At 39.3% G+C, this 18,012-nt stretch overlaps 1 protein-coding gene across 1 annotated transcript in view; it reads left to right on the top strand.

The window, feature by feature from the left end:
- Positions 1-211: 211 nt before the first annotated feature.
- Txlnb (taxilin beta) overlaps positions 212-18,012 on the top strand; it is a 33,840-nt gene continuing 16,039 nt past the window's right edge. Inside the window, exons 1-3 of the mRNA XM_035440378.1 lie at positions 212-644; positions 7,253-7,344; positions 12,766-12,936. Of these exons, the coding sequence (XP_035296269.1) occupies positions 212-644; positions 7,253-7,344; positions 12,766-12,936 (696 nt within the window). The remainder of the gene's footprint in view (positions 645-7,252; positions 7,345-12,765; positions 12,937-18,012) is intronic.

The following is an 18,012-nucleotide window of genomic DNA, read 5'->3' as shown; positions in this document are numbered from 1 at the left end:
TACTAAAATATGAAGATTACACCCAAAATATGACAGTAACATGACTTGATTTTTAGTGTCAGTGGTATATGATAGTTCTTTTTTTTTTTTTTTTTTTCTGCGACAGAAACTAACTAACTGGTACCTATATAAGAGATATCTTTATTGTTAATCTGTAAGTGGGTTCATTACATAAAACCTAACTGTTCTTCCCACCAGATACCACTCCCATATGGAGACTAATCACCCTAAACAGCTTTCAGCTGAACAGCCAAAACCCCCAGGGGACAATTCATCACTCAAGCAAAATGGCCTGGGAAAGCAAGATGGCCAGCAGCCCTCAACCTCACTCGAAGTACCAGAGCAGGAGACAAGTGTATGCCCTGAGAAGGGCACCCATGACATCTCTGAAGAGTTGAACCGACAGCTGGAGGACATCATAAACATGTATGGGTCTGCTGCCAGCCCCACAGAGACAGAGGGTACCACTGAAGCTAAGGAGCAGCCCGAAAACACAGAGATGCTGGACAATGAGGATGGGGACTGTGAAGAAACCACTGAAGAGACAGACAGAGAAGCCACTGCTTCTGAAGAGCCAGCCTCTGCCAAGGAGCCTGTCAGCAATAAAGAGCAGAAACTGGAAAAGAAGATCCTAAAAGGGTTAGGCAAGTATTATGTCCTCATATATGACTTTTCTCTTAATTATCCCATTTGCTTTAACTTCACTAAAAGCCATGTCTAATACATTTGAATTAATATAATATCTTCCTTTGGGGCTGTATTTGTCCCACGCCCATTCCTTTAAATAAAACTAAAGTAAAATTTTAACACAGTGCCTATCAACTCTACCTATGTGGCTTCCCGATCCTCTTAGAGAGAACATCAAAATTCTTGTGACTTTTTTTTTTAGTCCCTTAAACTGATCTAACCCTAACCAGTTTAAGCTTGATCTCATTTCACGCTATCCCGAGCATCTTTCTTTCTCTTTCTACCCCTGATCCCACCACTAGTGCAGTCATTTATTCTCATCTTGCATTTTGGTTTTCTGAACTTCCTTGTTCTCTTCTCCAAAGGCGCCTGCACATTCTACCTAGAAACCTCTGCCCACTTTGCTCTGCCACCCTTCCAGCCTTCTGAGCAGAGAACCCCTACTTAGCATTTAACTCAAAACCAAATGGCAATTTCTAAGCCCAATTCTAAAGTTGTAACTTCTTTGAGTCTGCATTGTACCATGTTTCCTTTTTTCATAGTACTAGCCAGCATTTTGAATTATACATTTTGGAGGAGAGTATTTGGTTAATATATCTAATTCCCAATTGAATTTTTTTCAATATCAAAATCAATGTATGTGTGTATGGGTACAAAATAGGAGATGACAAATTAAAAGCTCAACAGATATTTGCTAAGGATGAATTATATGAATTGGAAATTTAAAGCAATCCTAGTAAATAAGCAAAATATAGTAAATAGGGATAAGTTCATTGATAAAATAATTATCAGTTAGATCACTTACTATAAAATATTTTTGATTAAGCACAGATCACAAAAAGTGTGGTTACATTTGCCACAAATGACAGAAGACCTATAACTGCACTCATCTATTGTTAGTCTCATGATCATGTGTTAAGGCCTGCTTATGACACACTGTGCTGGGAGCACAAAAAGAGATGATCCTTTGGTTAAGGGCCTCTTGGTACAGATAGAAAAGCAAACACATGCACCATGATGCAGCAGAAACAGGCAGAGGAGAACATGTTTTTTTTTTTAAGAGCATTGAGGATTGGTAGCACCAGCAATAACTGTGGATGAAGGGAAAGAATGCTAATTTTGAAGCTATGGCTGAAAACATTACTATATAGGAAAACCCCTCAGTCTGTCCCCAGTAGTGACTGCCACTACAGCGATCACTTCAAAGACTACTTCCCATGTAAGACTGAGTTAGCATCACCTTTCTCACGTCTCCATTAAATTTTCTCCAGCTTCCATGCTAGATGGGTGAGCTCTCAAGGAGTAACCACACCTTGTTCATTTGTATAGTGTGATAGAGTGAAATACCAAGGGCATTGAGTCTGAACTTTGTTCATACTCCACACGCTCCAGTAACAGATTTCTACCTGTAAACATTAGAATAGGGGACCATTGTGGGCATAAAACTCATTAAGAAAAGGATTTCCAGCAATACACCTGACACCCCCCACCCCGCTGCCACACACACAAAGATCACAACATTTAATATATTTTCACATTCCAAACATGCAAGTCTGAATCATTCTAGAATACCAGGAGTCATCATAATGGCCTTCTGTGTTAAAGAGCAATTTTTCACTTTTCTAATCAAATCATCTTGGATGTGCCTCTTGGCACCGTTACATTACGGATCCAGGATGTTCCTGAACCATTGTGCATATCCTCCTAAACCATTTATATAGAGATTTCTGTGTATTGGCTATACTAAGGGACAAAGCAGGAGGAAAATAAGGGGAAATTAAAGACAACCAACTGGAGCTTCTACATACTCTCCCATGAATTATTTTATAAATCTATATAGTACTTACAATTACCAAATAATTAGGACAGTTTTTTCAGAATGAGAAAAAAAAATTACTTTTTTTTCCTGCCACTCTCTACAAATTACCAAGCTCCAGCCCAATGCGTTTGGCTAGAATTTCTGTTTGTGCATCAGAGGCCAACTCTCAGCATGTGTGGGCTGGTGGCCTTTCTGTGCTATCCCACTCTATATCATTAACATATTCTTCTACACACAGTACAGTCTCAGCTACGCTCCTAGTTATAACAACATTTTCAGGCCAGCCTACACATAAAACCTCCACTTCCAACTTAGCTGCCTACAAGTGGCTTTAGGAAACTTCTTGGCTACTTGATCATTACATGGTGCTGCAATATTGTCTACAAACTTGACTGTGTGTTTAAACCAAATTCAGAGCTTGTCAAAACTCTGCCGTGCACAGAGATTCAGAACTGGTGCACATAAAGCCAGCCCAAGGCACTGTGACAATGTGACAGAAAGCAGGTTGTAGAAGAAAAGGGTGCTCTGGCTTCAGAAACTGTTTCTTCCAACCTTAGTGTTAAGTTCTGGTTGTGGGCTTCTTTGGGCAGAAGGAGGTTGCCAGACAAGGTAAGGCTCTGCCTGCCATTTGTGGTTAACTAGTAGATATTTGTAAGTCTTTTTATAAAAGAAAGCTGCTCAGTGGCCTCCCTGAGACTGCAGAGGGCTGCCATTTCTCTGAATAACAATTCTAAATATGCCAGAGAAACGGGTTCCTTGTGGGACATTCTACTCATCATCACTGACTATAGGTAAAGCTTCAATATCTATACTGAGAAACCCATAGGCAGGACACTGTTAACTGTATAACATCTTCAGACACCCATATTACTTTTCCTCATATTCTTACAACAATCTCTCCCTCCCTCCCTCCCTCCCTCCCTCCCTCCCTCCCTCCCTCCCTCCCTCTCTCTGTCTCTGTCTGTCTCTCTCTCTCCTCTCTCTCTCTCTCTCCTCTCTCTCTCTCTCTCTCACACACACACACACACACACACACACACACACACACACACCAGAAGGTCTGATCCATTTCTGGTTGACTTATATATATTCTTAAAGGACAACATGTAGCTTTGATATGAATTCTAGATGTTCTTGAGGAAGGGAGGAGAGGCCAACGGAACTCAGGGAGAAGAGGAACTAGTGGGACTCAAAGATGGATGAGTAGGTTCACAGAAAAGCAGAAACTTGGGTCAGAATTGAGAAGAGAGAGGTGTTAGAGAAACATAGTCAGGGCTCAAGAAAACAGTCTCCAGTCAAAGGATTCATTCCCTGTTTGGGGCTGGCCTTGAACTCACAGAGATCCACCTCCCTCTGCCTCCCTCTTCCTCTGCTGGGATTAAAGGTACCACTACCTGACAAGTCACCAAATCTTAAAGACTTGATCCAGAATCCATTTAGTCAACTCATTAATTTATTTTGATATGCAGGGAAACTGAGACTACAAAGTTGTTCAACTTGCTGATGGAAGGACAAGTTCTAAAACTTAGGTCTCCTAGTTAGATGTGAACTTTCCTGAAAAGATACCTATTAATGTTGAAAAACGCCTTGTTTTACCCTTACCGATGTTCAGTTGTATTAGTAGGAGAACAAAAATTAATATTAAATTGTGACTCTGGGTGTAACATTTCATAACAATACGTGGACAAAAAGAAGGAAACAGAACTGTACAAGTGAGTGCACAAGAACAAATTTTATCCTCATCACCAAAAATAAAATAAAAGAAACTGAAAGAGAAAAGCATAAGTTTAGGGATACATTACACCTATGCAAGCAATCATGACATTTAGTAGAAGTAAGAATCACCATATTTGAGAAAAATCCTGGTTTACATTTCTACAGCTATTTCAGTTGTCTAAAAGTTAAGGTCCTTAATTTCTTTTCCAAATGATGGACAAAAAAAAAAAAGATTTCTTAAAAAATGTCTAAAACTAGCTCCTTCATACTCTGACAACTGTGCCAGAGTCACAGCCAAAGGCCGAAGTGTTGTCCTCACTGCACAGGTGCTTCAACTCTCATATAGCTTCCCAACAAATAGCATTTTGCATTGATAGTCACATATCCGCTGCCTGCCTTCCTCAGCTTTCACAGGGAGAATTGAGGCTTCCTTCAGAATGGTACATTAGGGAGAAGGCAGATGACGGCCACCTGATAAAATGTCCTGGGGTGGAGTCAGGTTTTCTTCTTGTGTCTAATATGCCAGCACATGGTTCTGTTTCCATGGAAATGCACTAACAGTTCTCTTAGAGACTGAGTACATCTCTGTCTGTTCCTCTCCTCCACGAGTGTCCCACACAGCACCCCAGCCCCACAGAACCCATGCAAGTTTAACACCTAACATCTCTGATGAATTCTGAACCACGCCTCTCTCTAGCTTCTTGAATTTTCTTTTGAGGCTGAGAACAATTTTTGAAGGTGTATTGATACACTAGAATGATAAACATTTACACAAAATGGCAAACTAGAGCAGAATGGGACCTCAGTTAACATGAAGATTATACAGTAAGAACAACAAAATGGCCTCTGTACAGCTACCAAAATACAACCTAAAGAGACAAACCCTTTATGTGAAAAGAAGAAAACACTGGAGTCGCTCATTTCTTTGCCCTTCCAATTGGACATGTGATGGCTTCATATGTTAATGCTTACCCCGAGAAATGTTTCCACACACTAAATCTCCAGGTGAGGGTAAAGGTTTACCTTCCTCTACTTAAACAGGACAATGCCATTTGATTTGCCTGATACCTGTATCTGATAGATAGCTTTATTTCACTATATTATTAGTGTTACTTAGCATTTGTCATGGACCAAACACTGTGCTAGGCCCTGGCCCTAACCTGAGGAACACAGCAACTTGCTTGCCTTTGATAGGTAAAAGTGACCCAGGAGAGCAATCTTCACATGCCTATATTTATGGCTCTGAAGTCAAGGGTGAAAGGATGGTCTGGCCTGTGAAGGATACCCCCAGCTGCCAGAAGAGCAGCTGGAAGTACAAGCCGAGCAGAGGCAAGCATCAGTGTCATCAGCTGCAAAGGGCAGCACCAAGTGCAAGGGCTAGGAGCTGGGTGGAGTCCCACTCACAGCCACCTTCTGTCCTGTCGTAGTCCAGTCTCAGATCTGAACTGACTCACTGCGCCGAGAGAGACCAATTATAAAGATAAACATTAGGAATGAGGTCATTTGCTTCTAGACATTCCCCTTTGTTTCACTACATCTCTTTACCACCGAAATTCCAAGTGAGATCTTAGAGCAAGTCACCTTGGATTAAACTCTTTGCAATATCAGCAGTCATCATATATTGTTGGTGTTTCCTGGGCCTTGGATATTTCATCTGGAAAATTAAATTGGCTAGTCTAGACGTCATTGGAGATCCTTCTAGACCTAAAATTTTGTAATCCCATGGGGGTTTGCCATATTTAACAAATAAAAATATAAGGTGTCCACTTGAACTGAGTCCTGAGTAAACAGTGTATATACTGGTAAGCATGCATGTCTCATGCCTGTCTTTTGGAGGCAATCCGAATTCCTGATAGATTTGCTTCTCCAGGATGAAAGCAAGTATTCCATCCCAGGGGAAAATGTCAGTTCTTAGGGAAAAGGTTTCAAAGTTGCTCACATTCTTCGGCAAGGTTATATCAGGAAACATGGGCTCTCCTCAGTGGCCTAACCTCCTTACTGGGAGTACACCAAGTGGCTATCACAGATAGGTGAGGAAGGGAAAAATCCTCCACCATGGCAGGATGGATTGCAAAAAATGGTAATCAGTAGTAAATATGGGCCAAAGCATCCCAGACATCCCTCCCGACACTGGACAGATGGTTAACCAGCATCACAGAGAGGCAAAACTAAAGGAGACAGAAGGAAGAAGGCAGGGGAGAACCTAAATCTCTCTGTTAAGTAATCAGGAACATATGAGTTTTAAAATATAGCTTGATGTCCAACTGGGGAGAAAAGAAAATGAAGCTGCCAGCAGAGATTAAGATCTGGGTAGAAGAAATGACTGCATGAGAAGGCTGAGCCCAAAGTCATGGACCACACACCTGTGAAATATCTCCGAGGTTTGGATCTTTTCCCTTATATATTGGTTTTTATTCTCTGGTAGACAATATGATTAGAGTTATTCCCACCCACATCTGATGAATAGGTTTAGCCAAAAGGAGAGGATTGGTTCAAAGGGAGGTACCAGGACAATATGGGACAAACAGGCTCTGCTTGGGCTGAAGTTCCGGCAACATCATGAAGTTCTGGCAACATGTACTGATACTGGCTCTCTTACTCATCAGGAATTCTGATTAGCCATGCTGTTTCTTTTTTATTAGTTGACATAGGAAATGGGTAATGACTAATTAAGACTAATAATGACTAATTATGAAATGACTTTATCATTTCATAAAGTCAGCGTTGTAACATACTTACCTTTAAAATATTTAGGATACATAAGGGGGAGTAATGGAAATTTGGGACTACTGTTTTAGTAAACATTTATTGAAATCCTACCTGAATTTGAGGCTGTATCACACAAGCTAATCCTTACTCTGAAAGGCAGGGGTCATCCTTTCTCATAGGTTGAGAAAACTGTTATCAAAGGCTCAGCCAAGTTAGTGGTTTGATTGAAATTGGTCTTAATTTCCAAGAGATCAGTAGGAAATAGCAGTCCCTATCATCCTACTACAAGTTCAACACTGATTTTTGAATTTTTTTTTCAAGGCAAAGAAGCTAACTTGCTAATGCAAAATCTGAACAAGCTGCAAACAGCCGAAGACAAGCTTGATTTCTTATTCAAGAAGTATGCTGAGTTGGTAAGATCTTTGATCAGTTCTTTCTGTCAGAAATTCCCCACCTCTAGTCAGTGCTGAGAAGAGATGGTATCGTCTCATGGACATCATTATAGAACACAGCTAGTTACCACAAACAAGCCCAAACCAGATTCATAGAATTTTAGAAGGAAAGTTATTTTTAAGGAAAAAGAAAATCTGAGATGTAATAACAGAAAGGAAAGGAATTAATGGTACCTGTGTTCAATTATGTGCATAATTTGGGAAAGAAGAATAGAGATCATTTAAATCTGTGGACCTTTTAAAGTTCCTGTCAGCTCTAAAGAAAAACAAGACTGTCTCTATAATGATAAATGGCTATTAAAAGTTTCATTCCATTTCTACACTCAAATTTCTCAAGGGCTACAAGGGAAGGTTCAGAGTGGCATTACTGCTGCCTCACAGTTCACGGCACTTTCTTCTCTGGCCTGACCCATTTCTTCAGTTTTCTTCTTTGTTCCCATTCTTTCCCTTCCCTAAAATGACAAAGCCATCAACGCGGTTGCTTAGTGCCTAGCCCCATGTCCTCCACCAACAGCCTCCCTCCATACTCAGGGTCCTGGGAGCAAGGGAAGCCACTTCAAACCATCTAAGAATCCCAGAAGGTTATTGTCTTTCTCTTCTGTGCTTTCATTGGCCAGTGGAGAAAAGGGAAGGGCTTGGTGAGGTCAGTGCTCTGGTATTAAGGAACCTTCACAGACACCTGCTGCGATAAGACCAGCAGGAAAAGGCAGCTGAATGGAACCAGCTGAAGTCTGTACACCACCTTCCTCCTTTTCCCCCAGAAATGAGGTAGCAAGGTGCTTTTAACTTTCTTTCTTTCTTCTTCTTCTTCTTCTTCTTCTTCTTCTTCTTCTTCTTCTTCTTCTTCTTCTTCTTCTTCTTCTTCTTCTTCTTCCTCCTCCTCCTCCTCCTCCTCCTCCTCCTCCTCCTCCTCCTCCTCCTTCTTCTCCTCCTCCTCCTCCTCTCTACTTTAAGAAAGCTAGACTTGTCTCTTCTGGAGAAGCAACAGGCAAATGAGGCACAGCACAGAACTTCCTCCTGGCAGGATATGAAACATCTCCCCTCCTGAGTAGATGTATTTTACAGATAGGATGCTCCTGTTGGGGAGGGGGGTAGCTCCTGCTAGTAGCATGCTCCCCGAACCCCAGGAGGCCTTGAGCGTAATCTCATTTTCTTAATTATGTTTTTAGGAGAGCTTCCCAAACCAAGTAAGCATGGGGCCCACAAACTTCATGTCTGTCAGTGACTCTAGTCCTGGTAATCCCTGTGTGTTCTTTCCTTCTTGTCTTGACACATCCTGGTATGTGGAGTTGTGATGCCATCAACACAATACAATTCTAAAACCCCGAGTGACCAGCTGATTGCTTAACTTTTAGTTATTTTTAATCATACAAACCACATCATGATGACATAAGAGTTCCAAAGACACAGCACAATTATATTATGGACTGGACTATTTTAAGGTGTATCACATTGCTTCCTATTGCTTTTGGTTACAATGCAAAAACCATTTTCTATTTGTTTGATTAAATAAAATTAACCTGGGGTCAGGAGGTTGAGCCAGAAACTAGCTGACAGGAAATGGTAGGGAGGAACCAGGTAGAGTGTTCTTAAGTGGGAGTTGAACAGAAGGTCTCCTAGGTGGAAGGCCTCCTGGGTTTTTCATGAGACACTTGCAAGGAGAGAAGGTATGGGACTTGCGATTCAGCCCCTCTGAGCGAGCAGAATTTTACCTTAACCTTTGGATCCTGAGTTCTATAGAAGGTTAGAGATCTAGATGAGGTTTCTCTTAGTGGCTCTGAGACAGGCATGAGGGAACAGAATTCCTGCCAGCTGCAGCCCCAATGGGAATTGCAGTTGCTCATTAGGAAGGCAGTTGCTTATGGGGCAGCAGCTGAATTGGGTGAAAAACGACATCTCCAATCCATCATCTAAAACACAAGTTCTGCTTTATGCCTGCTCCTTTCCAGCCCTATGCAGCCAGAGATGGAGTCACTCGTGCCATACGGCACAGACAAGTTGATTTGTTGTTTTCTTGGCTCATCTGGTGTTTTCCGGTGTAGTTCCGTCTGCATATGCATATTTTGTTAAGGTTGTGTCATACTCCGTTAACTGGCTCTAGGTGCTGATTCAGCCATTTGGGAGACAGTGTCCTCCCACTTCAGAGACTCCTCCTGCAGTGAACACCATCATTTATGAGACTTGTTCCTTCCCCATTGTGGTTTTCAGGGAAAGTACTAGAAGTAGGAAACCTGGATCAAACAGGATGAATGTTTCTTTGTTTTCCAGTTTTATGGCCATGCTGCTTGCCAAAAGAGGGGTAGAAATTTTCAAAGCAATTCAGCATTGGCTATTAGCAATTTAAATTAGCACAACCTAAATTGGAAGCCAAAGATCTTTTCCACCAAACCTGGATCGAATTCTCTCATGTACACCACAGGACTCTCACTCATCTTTGGTTTTTTTTCTGTGTTTTCTGTACTGTCTGTCCATCATCCCTTCAACTAAACGACTGCACTCCAAGGCCATTATTGTCCATTTTCTAGCACCATAAACTATACTTGAGAGGACTAGGAAGTACTCTGGACTGGCACCTGACACCGTTTTACAGTGCTACATTGCCACAGCAGTACACTGGAGAAGAATTGCTTCTCCAGTCTAAGGGGGATTTCTCCAAGAGCCAGAGCTATTCACCCTGGTCCCAGGAAATCCCCTGTACCAACTCACTGTTCTAGCCAGAAACCACCCCAACAGAGATAAGCCAGTTCAAGCCTTAGAGCATTTGTCTTATCCCTATAACAAACTTTTAAGACCTAAGAGCTCATTCTCAAAAACTGACCCAAAAGGCCAATTACATTTCCTTTTCAGGGAAAAAAATCATGAAAAATTTTAATGATCTGAATGGAGATAAAAGTTCTTTTATCTCCATGTAAGTAATTATTTCCTTGCTCATTAATTAGGATATTAATATAGAAAATGTCTGAAATATAATGGTTAATATGGAGTAAACTGTCAACTCTAATTCTTTAAATCAAACTGTCACTATAGCTCACTCATGCTTACAGAGCCTGAAGCCTGTAATATTATCTGCCATTGTGTTCATCAATAAATAAGGACTTGTTCATTAATAAGTAAGGAAGCTTCATGACTACATTCAGAAATGGCCTTAGAAAAACATTTTCTGGAAATTTCTTCAACTTCTATATACTTAAAAAGAATCATTAATACAATTCTAATTTAGTCATTGGCACTGATTTGCTTTTATTTTTTTTTAACTTAATGAAGAAGAAAGAACAGAAATTTCAGATAAATACCTGTTACAAATTTCCAGAACCGTGCCTACATGAATCATTTAACCTCACAGCCAGATCTGGGCTGAGGGTGACTTGGTTGTAATATGTTCACATTAATTCATTAAACCCCCCCATTCAGACACAAACACCAAAGTCTGAACTATTTGAAAAGAAAAAAATCATCCAAACATTAAAAAATGTAGGAAGTCCAGAGTAGTTCATTTTAAACCTAAGGAAAATAGATCTGGCTAAATTTTTAATGTGCATGATCTTATAACACAGCCAAAGATTAAATATGGCAAAGCAGGAATCATCTGTCTTCCACCTTCTAAAGCACATAAAGTATATATTTGTTTCAGGGAACACAAAGAAAGCTTTGGTCTTGTCTACCAAGGAGCTATAAATGTCTCTTATTGGAGATATTTCTGCATGTCACAATTAGATATGTTACTGTCACACAGTAGATAGAGGGGCCCAGGTTGATGGGCACATAACAGCCCATAATACAGAGGATTCTGCACAATACAAACTTTTGTCTATTCTGTCAACAGTGATGAACTTGCAAAGTTTTGACATATAGCTTAACCCTCAAAACTGAAGTCTAATCTATAATGACACAATACATCAATTTCAAGGAAGAAAAATCTTGCTCTAATCATAGGAAATTAATGTGCATGATTTTATAACACAGCCAAAGATTAAATATCACTATGGTACAAAACAAAAGGACCACATTTATCTTATAAACATAAGTTTGGCATGTAGGATCACTGGCTTTTCAAGAAGGGAATCAAGGCCAATCATTATTCCTAGTAGCATGGTTCTCTTTTTCCAATGTTAATTTTTAAAAAGTAGAAATTGCATATGGGTATAACTTAGAATATCAAATGTGCATATTCTTGGTTTAATCTGAGTAGGATTTTTAATAGTTATTCAACATGGTAGAACTAAAAATAAAGTAAGAATTGAAGGAAGTGTGACAATCTTCAAATAGTTCAGGGGGAAGAAAAAAATTTTAAAACAGGGAAACTAAAATGTGGTCAAGATCCACAAGGGATGTACATCCATTTCCATTAGGGTCTATGAGGCTCCAGGAATACCTGGCATCTAGAAGTACCCAATGGCTTCCCAGGAATTTTCCTTGCTCCTAGCCAATATGGTTACTGATAGAACCAGTCCCTTCCTGGCTTAGGCAACACCCAGGCCCTAAAGAAACCAAGTCCAGTAGAGTGAACAATTCTAGACCAAAGTCTGCTGCTTGCATGTGGCCACATGGATGTTCTATTTCCTTAGGTATCTTGTATCATATCTGGCAAGCCTACACTCATATTTTAGTATCTGAACATGGACAGTATGGGAATAAACTTCACCTGGATCACCAGAAACAAGGGTCATGATGTCTTTACTGTAGTCATAGAGAGGCTGAGGACAAAGTTGGGCAGCAGGGAATGTTATCAATATCTGCCTTTTGCCCACTGTGTTGTGTGTGTTTGGGTGTTATGATTTCGCTTGCTTTCCCATACCCAAAGAGTCCACATCTAAAACCCCAAATTATAAAGAGGATAACTGCACTTTATGTTACCAGGAGGCTGTTTTTTCTCTTTCCTATTTTTAAAACTGTCACCACTGGTTTATTTTCAGATGGAGTTATGAGAGTGAAATGTGAGCCAAGCAAACAAAATTGCTAGCCATGGTCTGAATACAAGATACTGCCATGAACAGACACACAGTTACAAGTGTGTCTTTCTTTTTAGGGTAGCACCAGATGACATCATGAGACAGAAACAAGAAAAATATTTCTAGATATCCAAAAAAAAATCAGAGAAGAGGCTAATAGAAGTAATAGTTATGTGAAAATCATATATACATATTATGTACATACACATTATATATACATATTTATGGAGCATATACATATTATGTTCTACAAATTATACCTACACATTATACAGGAGTGGGACTTGTGAAACTTATGAGCTGTCAGAGAAGCAGATAATGATGAAAAATAGTTTTAAACAACCACACAGAATGTCCTTAGGCTTTGCTTCTTCTCTGTGAGCTGCAAAGACACCCCTGCCGATTTCTTTGCTGCTTGAATCCCCATGTCTAGCTGGATGAGCATCGAGCTGAGCAAAAGAAACTAAAACTCCTACGGAAGCAGCAGGCACAGATCCAGAGAGAGAAGGACCAGCTTCAGAGTGAACACAACCGAGCCATCCTCGCTCGAAGCAAACTTGAGAGTCTGTGTCGGGAGCTGCAGAGGCACAACAAGACACTGAAGGTATGTGGCACGTTGGAATGACACATTTCTTAGCTGTTGCATAGACACAGGCCTCTGTTACCTGGAAAAGCATGAGTTACAACCAGAGGACTTACAGTCAAATACTGGCTCTGCTACTTGCTCATTTGTGATCTTCAAGTTTTTACCTTTGTGAATGGTTCCTCCATCATCTGATTGTGTGGTCAGAAGGGGAAAGCTAAATGATATTCCATTTGCAAGGTGCTTACATATAACAACAGCTGCAGGCCCAGAGTGAAATAAATGCCATGCCTCTTTCTTGCTTGCTAGGTGGAGTTTTTTGTTTGTTTATTTTGATTGGTTGTTTAGATGGTCCTTCATTTACTATCTAATTGTTTTTATTTTTACTTTATACGATTGGGTGTTTTTCCAGCATGTATGTCTGTGCATCACATGTGTCCCTAGTGGCCAAGGAAGCCAGAAGAAGGCATAGGAACTATTGTTATAGACAGTTGAGCTCTGCTGTGTGGGTGCTGGAACTAAACCCAGGTCCTCTGAGAAAGTAGCCAACACTCAACCTCTAAACCATCTCTCCATCCCTTAGATTGCACTTTAAAAATTTGTAAAAATTCAGCATTTATTTTAATTTAATGAATTCTGCATGACAAGGCATAGACACAAAGCTAATTGACATGCAAAAGTGAGACAGAGAGCCAAAAATATCAATAATTGTCTGAGAAAAGAAGCTACTTAGAAAAACACCGGAGAGCTCTTTCAGTCTTAATTACTCAATTTAAAAATAATAGACTGATCACTTCATTATGTCTGCATGGGTTTCATTAATTACAGCATGGGTCTCTAGCAATATATTTAATTTGATTACCAGCTCCATTCAAAAGTAAGATGTAGGGCTCTTCTAAATAAGTCTGTTTGCATTTACAGTCCCCTTTCCAATGGTAGATCTCAAAGCTTCAGAGACACAGTAATTAAGCAGGCAATATTCCTCCAAGGAAGTTATTACTATATTTGTTTACAAGGAGATACCTTAGAAAAAACAACCAGACATTAAAATCATTAACTACTTTGACAAGCAGGAAGAGATAGTGGTTCCTCGTTGCTAAATTATCCTGTCATGTTTGGGAAATTGGAAGCCAGTGTGATGAACTGTGAGTCTTACAAGTTCCAGAGGATGGGCTTTCTTCAATGATTGTACTAGGAACCACCACAAGTCCAGGTTAGATGGGGACCTGGAGATGGGTGCATCATCTTCCACTCAAGGGGTGGTGTTCTGTGTTTACAAAAAACTCCAGTCTTTTTACAGTGTCATACTGTGAAGAAATGGTAATTAAATCAGATAGAGTCGAGAGAAGAGTGTGGCTTTGACTCTTTGGGACTTTGCATGTTATGTAATTTCATCTGCACAAATGGCCTTCAGAGAGTTTATATCTCTCTGGACAAGAAAACTCACTGATTCTAATTGGTCCTTTAAGACTGTGAATATTTTAATGTCAAAATAAGAATTCAAATCCCAAATACTAATCTACCTTTGATTATTTACCCATGAGCTGGGGTGTATTTAATTTGCATAGCCCATCATGTATATTCTTTCTTGATGAACAACTATTGTATGCTGTATTCCATAAGCAACAACTAGCTTTGGAATTGTCACTATAATCCCAGTATTAACTACAGAACAGTCTACTTCTTTCAAATACATCCATTTTGTTTCTTGAAGCACTGATGTTAGTTTTATTCACATTTCACTTTTTGTCTTTTTGAATAACTGGTCATTTTATCATCATTAACCTCCCCTGGTAATAATCTTTATCTTGATGTTTACATTATTTGACATCTATACAGCATCTTAAGTTTCTTACTTTTTTGTTCATTTGTTTGCACAGTGTATCTCTTTTCATCTGCTCATTTTCTACCTGGGTCTACAAAATATTATTTACAAATACACACACACACAAAAAAAATATCTGCCTTTAACTAGGGTGCCAGTGCCAGTCCATTAACAAAGTAATGACTGATACAACAAAGTAATGACTGATAACTATATTAAACAGTAGATACCATGTTTACTTATTTACAACATACATTCCACCTCTCTCTTTTCTGTTCTCTATTCTTTTCCTGCCTTCCAATTTGAAGATTCTTTAAATTATATTTTTAATTTATCTCCTGGATTTTACAATTATACCTCTCTGCATTATTTACATTGGTTAATCTATGGTTACAATCAACATTTTAAACTGTTCCTAGTCTACCTAGAGTTAATATTATACCACATTACATATGTAGAAAGACTAAAGCTAAGTCCAATTATTTCTTTCTTTAAGCTAGAATTTTCTAAGTATACAATTATAAGACTTTATAAGGCCCATTAGATGACAATATCATGTGTTTTTGTCTTTACTATCATCCGTATTCCTTGAAAAATGAAAAAGAAAACTGCCTTTTATCTTTTCCCAGATACTGGACTTTCCTGCTGCCTTTTTGATTTGGTCTAAAACTTCAGTGTCCTGTCTGGATCCACTTCCTCTCAGCCTAAAGAGCTCCCCAGTAGAGTTTGTTGGATCCCAGCTTGGCTGGCAGTCAATTCTCTAGTTGTCCTTTATCTTAAAGATGTTTTTTTTTATTGATTTATTTGCTCTTCCTACTGATAAAAGCTGTAATTATTGGATGCTGAAGATGTCCACTGATGGGATACGTTCATGGATCTTCCACTTTAATCTGGCCTCTATAATTCTGATGACGACAGCAGCAGTAACTTGAGCTGTTATTCCTTCTAATATGACATCATTTGTCTAAGGCTATTTTCAAAGTCTGTCTAGTGTTTTTTACTTTTAGAACCTCTGTATCTTCTAATGGTTTTTATTTTTTAAAAGTGGTATGTATATGTGTGTTTTCCACTCATGTATGTAAGTATACCATATGTATGTGGTACATATGGAGACCAGAAGAGGATGAAGAATCCCCTGAATCTGGACTCACAGATGGTTGTAAATTGCCATGTGGGTATTGGGAACCAAACCCAAGAACTCTGCAAGAGCATCCAGTGATCTTAACCACTGAGCCAGCTCTCCAATCCCTGAAAGTGTTCTTATATTTTTGGTTGTGAGCCTAGCCTTTAACGGCTGAGCCATCTCTCCAGCCCCTGAAGGTGTTCTTTACATATATTCCATTTGGTATTTGCTGAGCTTTATGTATCTGTACGTTTTTCACCAAACTTGGATTTTTCAAGTGTTATTTCTTTAAATATATTTGCTAAATCATGTTCTCTCCCTTCTCCTCTCCTGAGATTCTAATTGTATGCTTATTAACCTTGTGACAGTGTCTCACGGCTCCCTTTATGCCTTCCTGAATCTTCTGATCAGCTCACTTCATAGTCCTTTCTTTGTTATCTCTGTTATGCTATGGGACCACAAAGTGATTTTTAAATTTCTAATTACAGAGTTTTAAATTCCAGGACTCTCACTTGTTTAGAAGATTGTTTTTCTTGTCTGAGATATCCTGCTTTTAATTCGTTGGCTATTTTTCTTTACATCATGGAACAGAATTATAACTACTGTTTTATAATTCTTTCCTGCTATTTTCACATTTGGACCATTGCAGAACAAATTATTTGGTTATTGTCTTTGTTTTGATAGTGTGCCTTTTTTGTAGGGTTTTCATATGTCAGGTCATTGCCAACGACATTCTAGATGGTATGGCATTGTAGAGACTCTAGATGCTATTATTATGTTATTTGACTTTCCAAATGCTATAATAAATACCTTACCAAAATCAACTTAAAGGAGGACAAGGCTTATTTGGCTCCTGGTTTCAGAGATTTCAGTCCATGGTCACTTGATGCTTGTTTCTGGGCCATGATGAAGGACATCACTGTCAGGAGCATATGATAGAGAAAGTGGCTAACCTTAAGGTGGCAAGGAAGCAGCAAGAAACAGAAAAGGGCTCCAGGGACAAGATAGAGTCTTCAAGGTATTCACTAGGTACCAGGAGTCTACTTCTTCCAAGTAAGCTCCCCTTCTGAACAACTGATTCATCTACGAAGGAATCAATGGATTAACCCACTGACAAAATTAGCACTGTCATGGTATAATCACCTCTCAAAACCCAATAATCTGAGAACAGACTTTCAACACAGGAGCTTTTGGAGTATATACACTATATATCTAAACCCTAACTATACTCTTCTGAAAAATATTGACAATTTTTAATTCAGTTACTATGGTTAGCTTCAAATACCAACTTTTGTCTCTTGGACAGCAGTCCAAATGCCTGTTCAATTTTCTTCCTTAGATAGACTGTCTTGAGTCCATCCTGCAAAGTGTAGATCGGTTTTGCTCAGAGACTGGAGACTTTTCTCCACAGAATTCGGGTTTTTCTCCCTCGCTGACTCTTTTCTTGAAACTTTCCTCTCATCTTTCTGTGGTTATACAGTTTCCCAGAATTTCACACTCTTGTTCTTATCTGAGAGATGGTAGATGTTCTGGGGGAAGTTTAACACATCTCTTTCTGTTTCCAAGTCTTCCTACAAGCTAAAATCTGTTTAAAAGGGGAAAGGGTGAGAAACTTACATTACACTATACCAAGTGCCAATTGGCCTCCAGAGTCCACAGATGTTATCTCTAGAAGACTAAACTTGGCAAGGCCTTCATCGTCGTCCATGCTAATAGGACAGCCTCAGTACCCGGTTTTAAAGCCCACACTTTAGGAGCTGAGGAAGGCACAGAAAAGGAAAGCACAGTCAGGTCTCTCCAGCACTATCCATTTTAACTGAAGTTTTTTTCTTCAGTGAGTGAAACTCAAATGCAAACCTTGACAGTTTAGTAAAATTCAGAAAAAGGCCAGTGAAGGCCACAGCAAGGCACTTGTTTCAACAATTCCTGTAATTACATAAAGGAATAAATTTGAACCTGAAACTATATTGAAAAAGAACTTTCTAGTACAATGTGGGTAGGCAGCTTAGGGAACATGATTTGAGTAAAGAAAGAAGTAGTATTTATTAACAGAGTATCAAGGAATTTTCACATGGAAATGACCATAGAAATCATACCATCCAAGCTACTCATGTGCCTGTACACGAGTTAATAATGTATTAATCATTAA

Source organism: Cricetulus griseus, chromosome 2 (genome assembly GCF_003668045.3).
Source record: "Cricetulus griseus strain 17A/GY chromosome 2, alternate assembly CriGri-PICRH-1.0, whole genome shotgun sequence".
Taxonomy (NCBI): Eukaryota; Metazoa; Chordata; class Mammalia; order Rodentia; family Cricetidae; genus Cricetulus; species Cricetulus griseus.
This window is presented reverse-complemented; position numbering and strand designations above follow the sequence as displayed.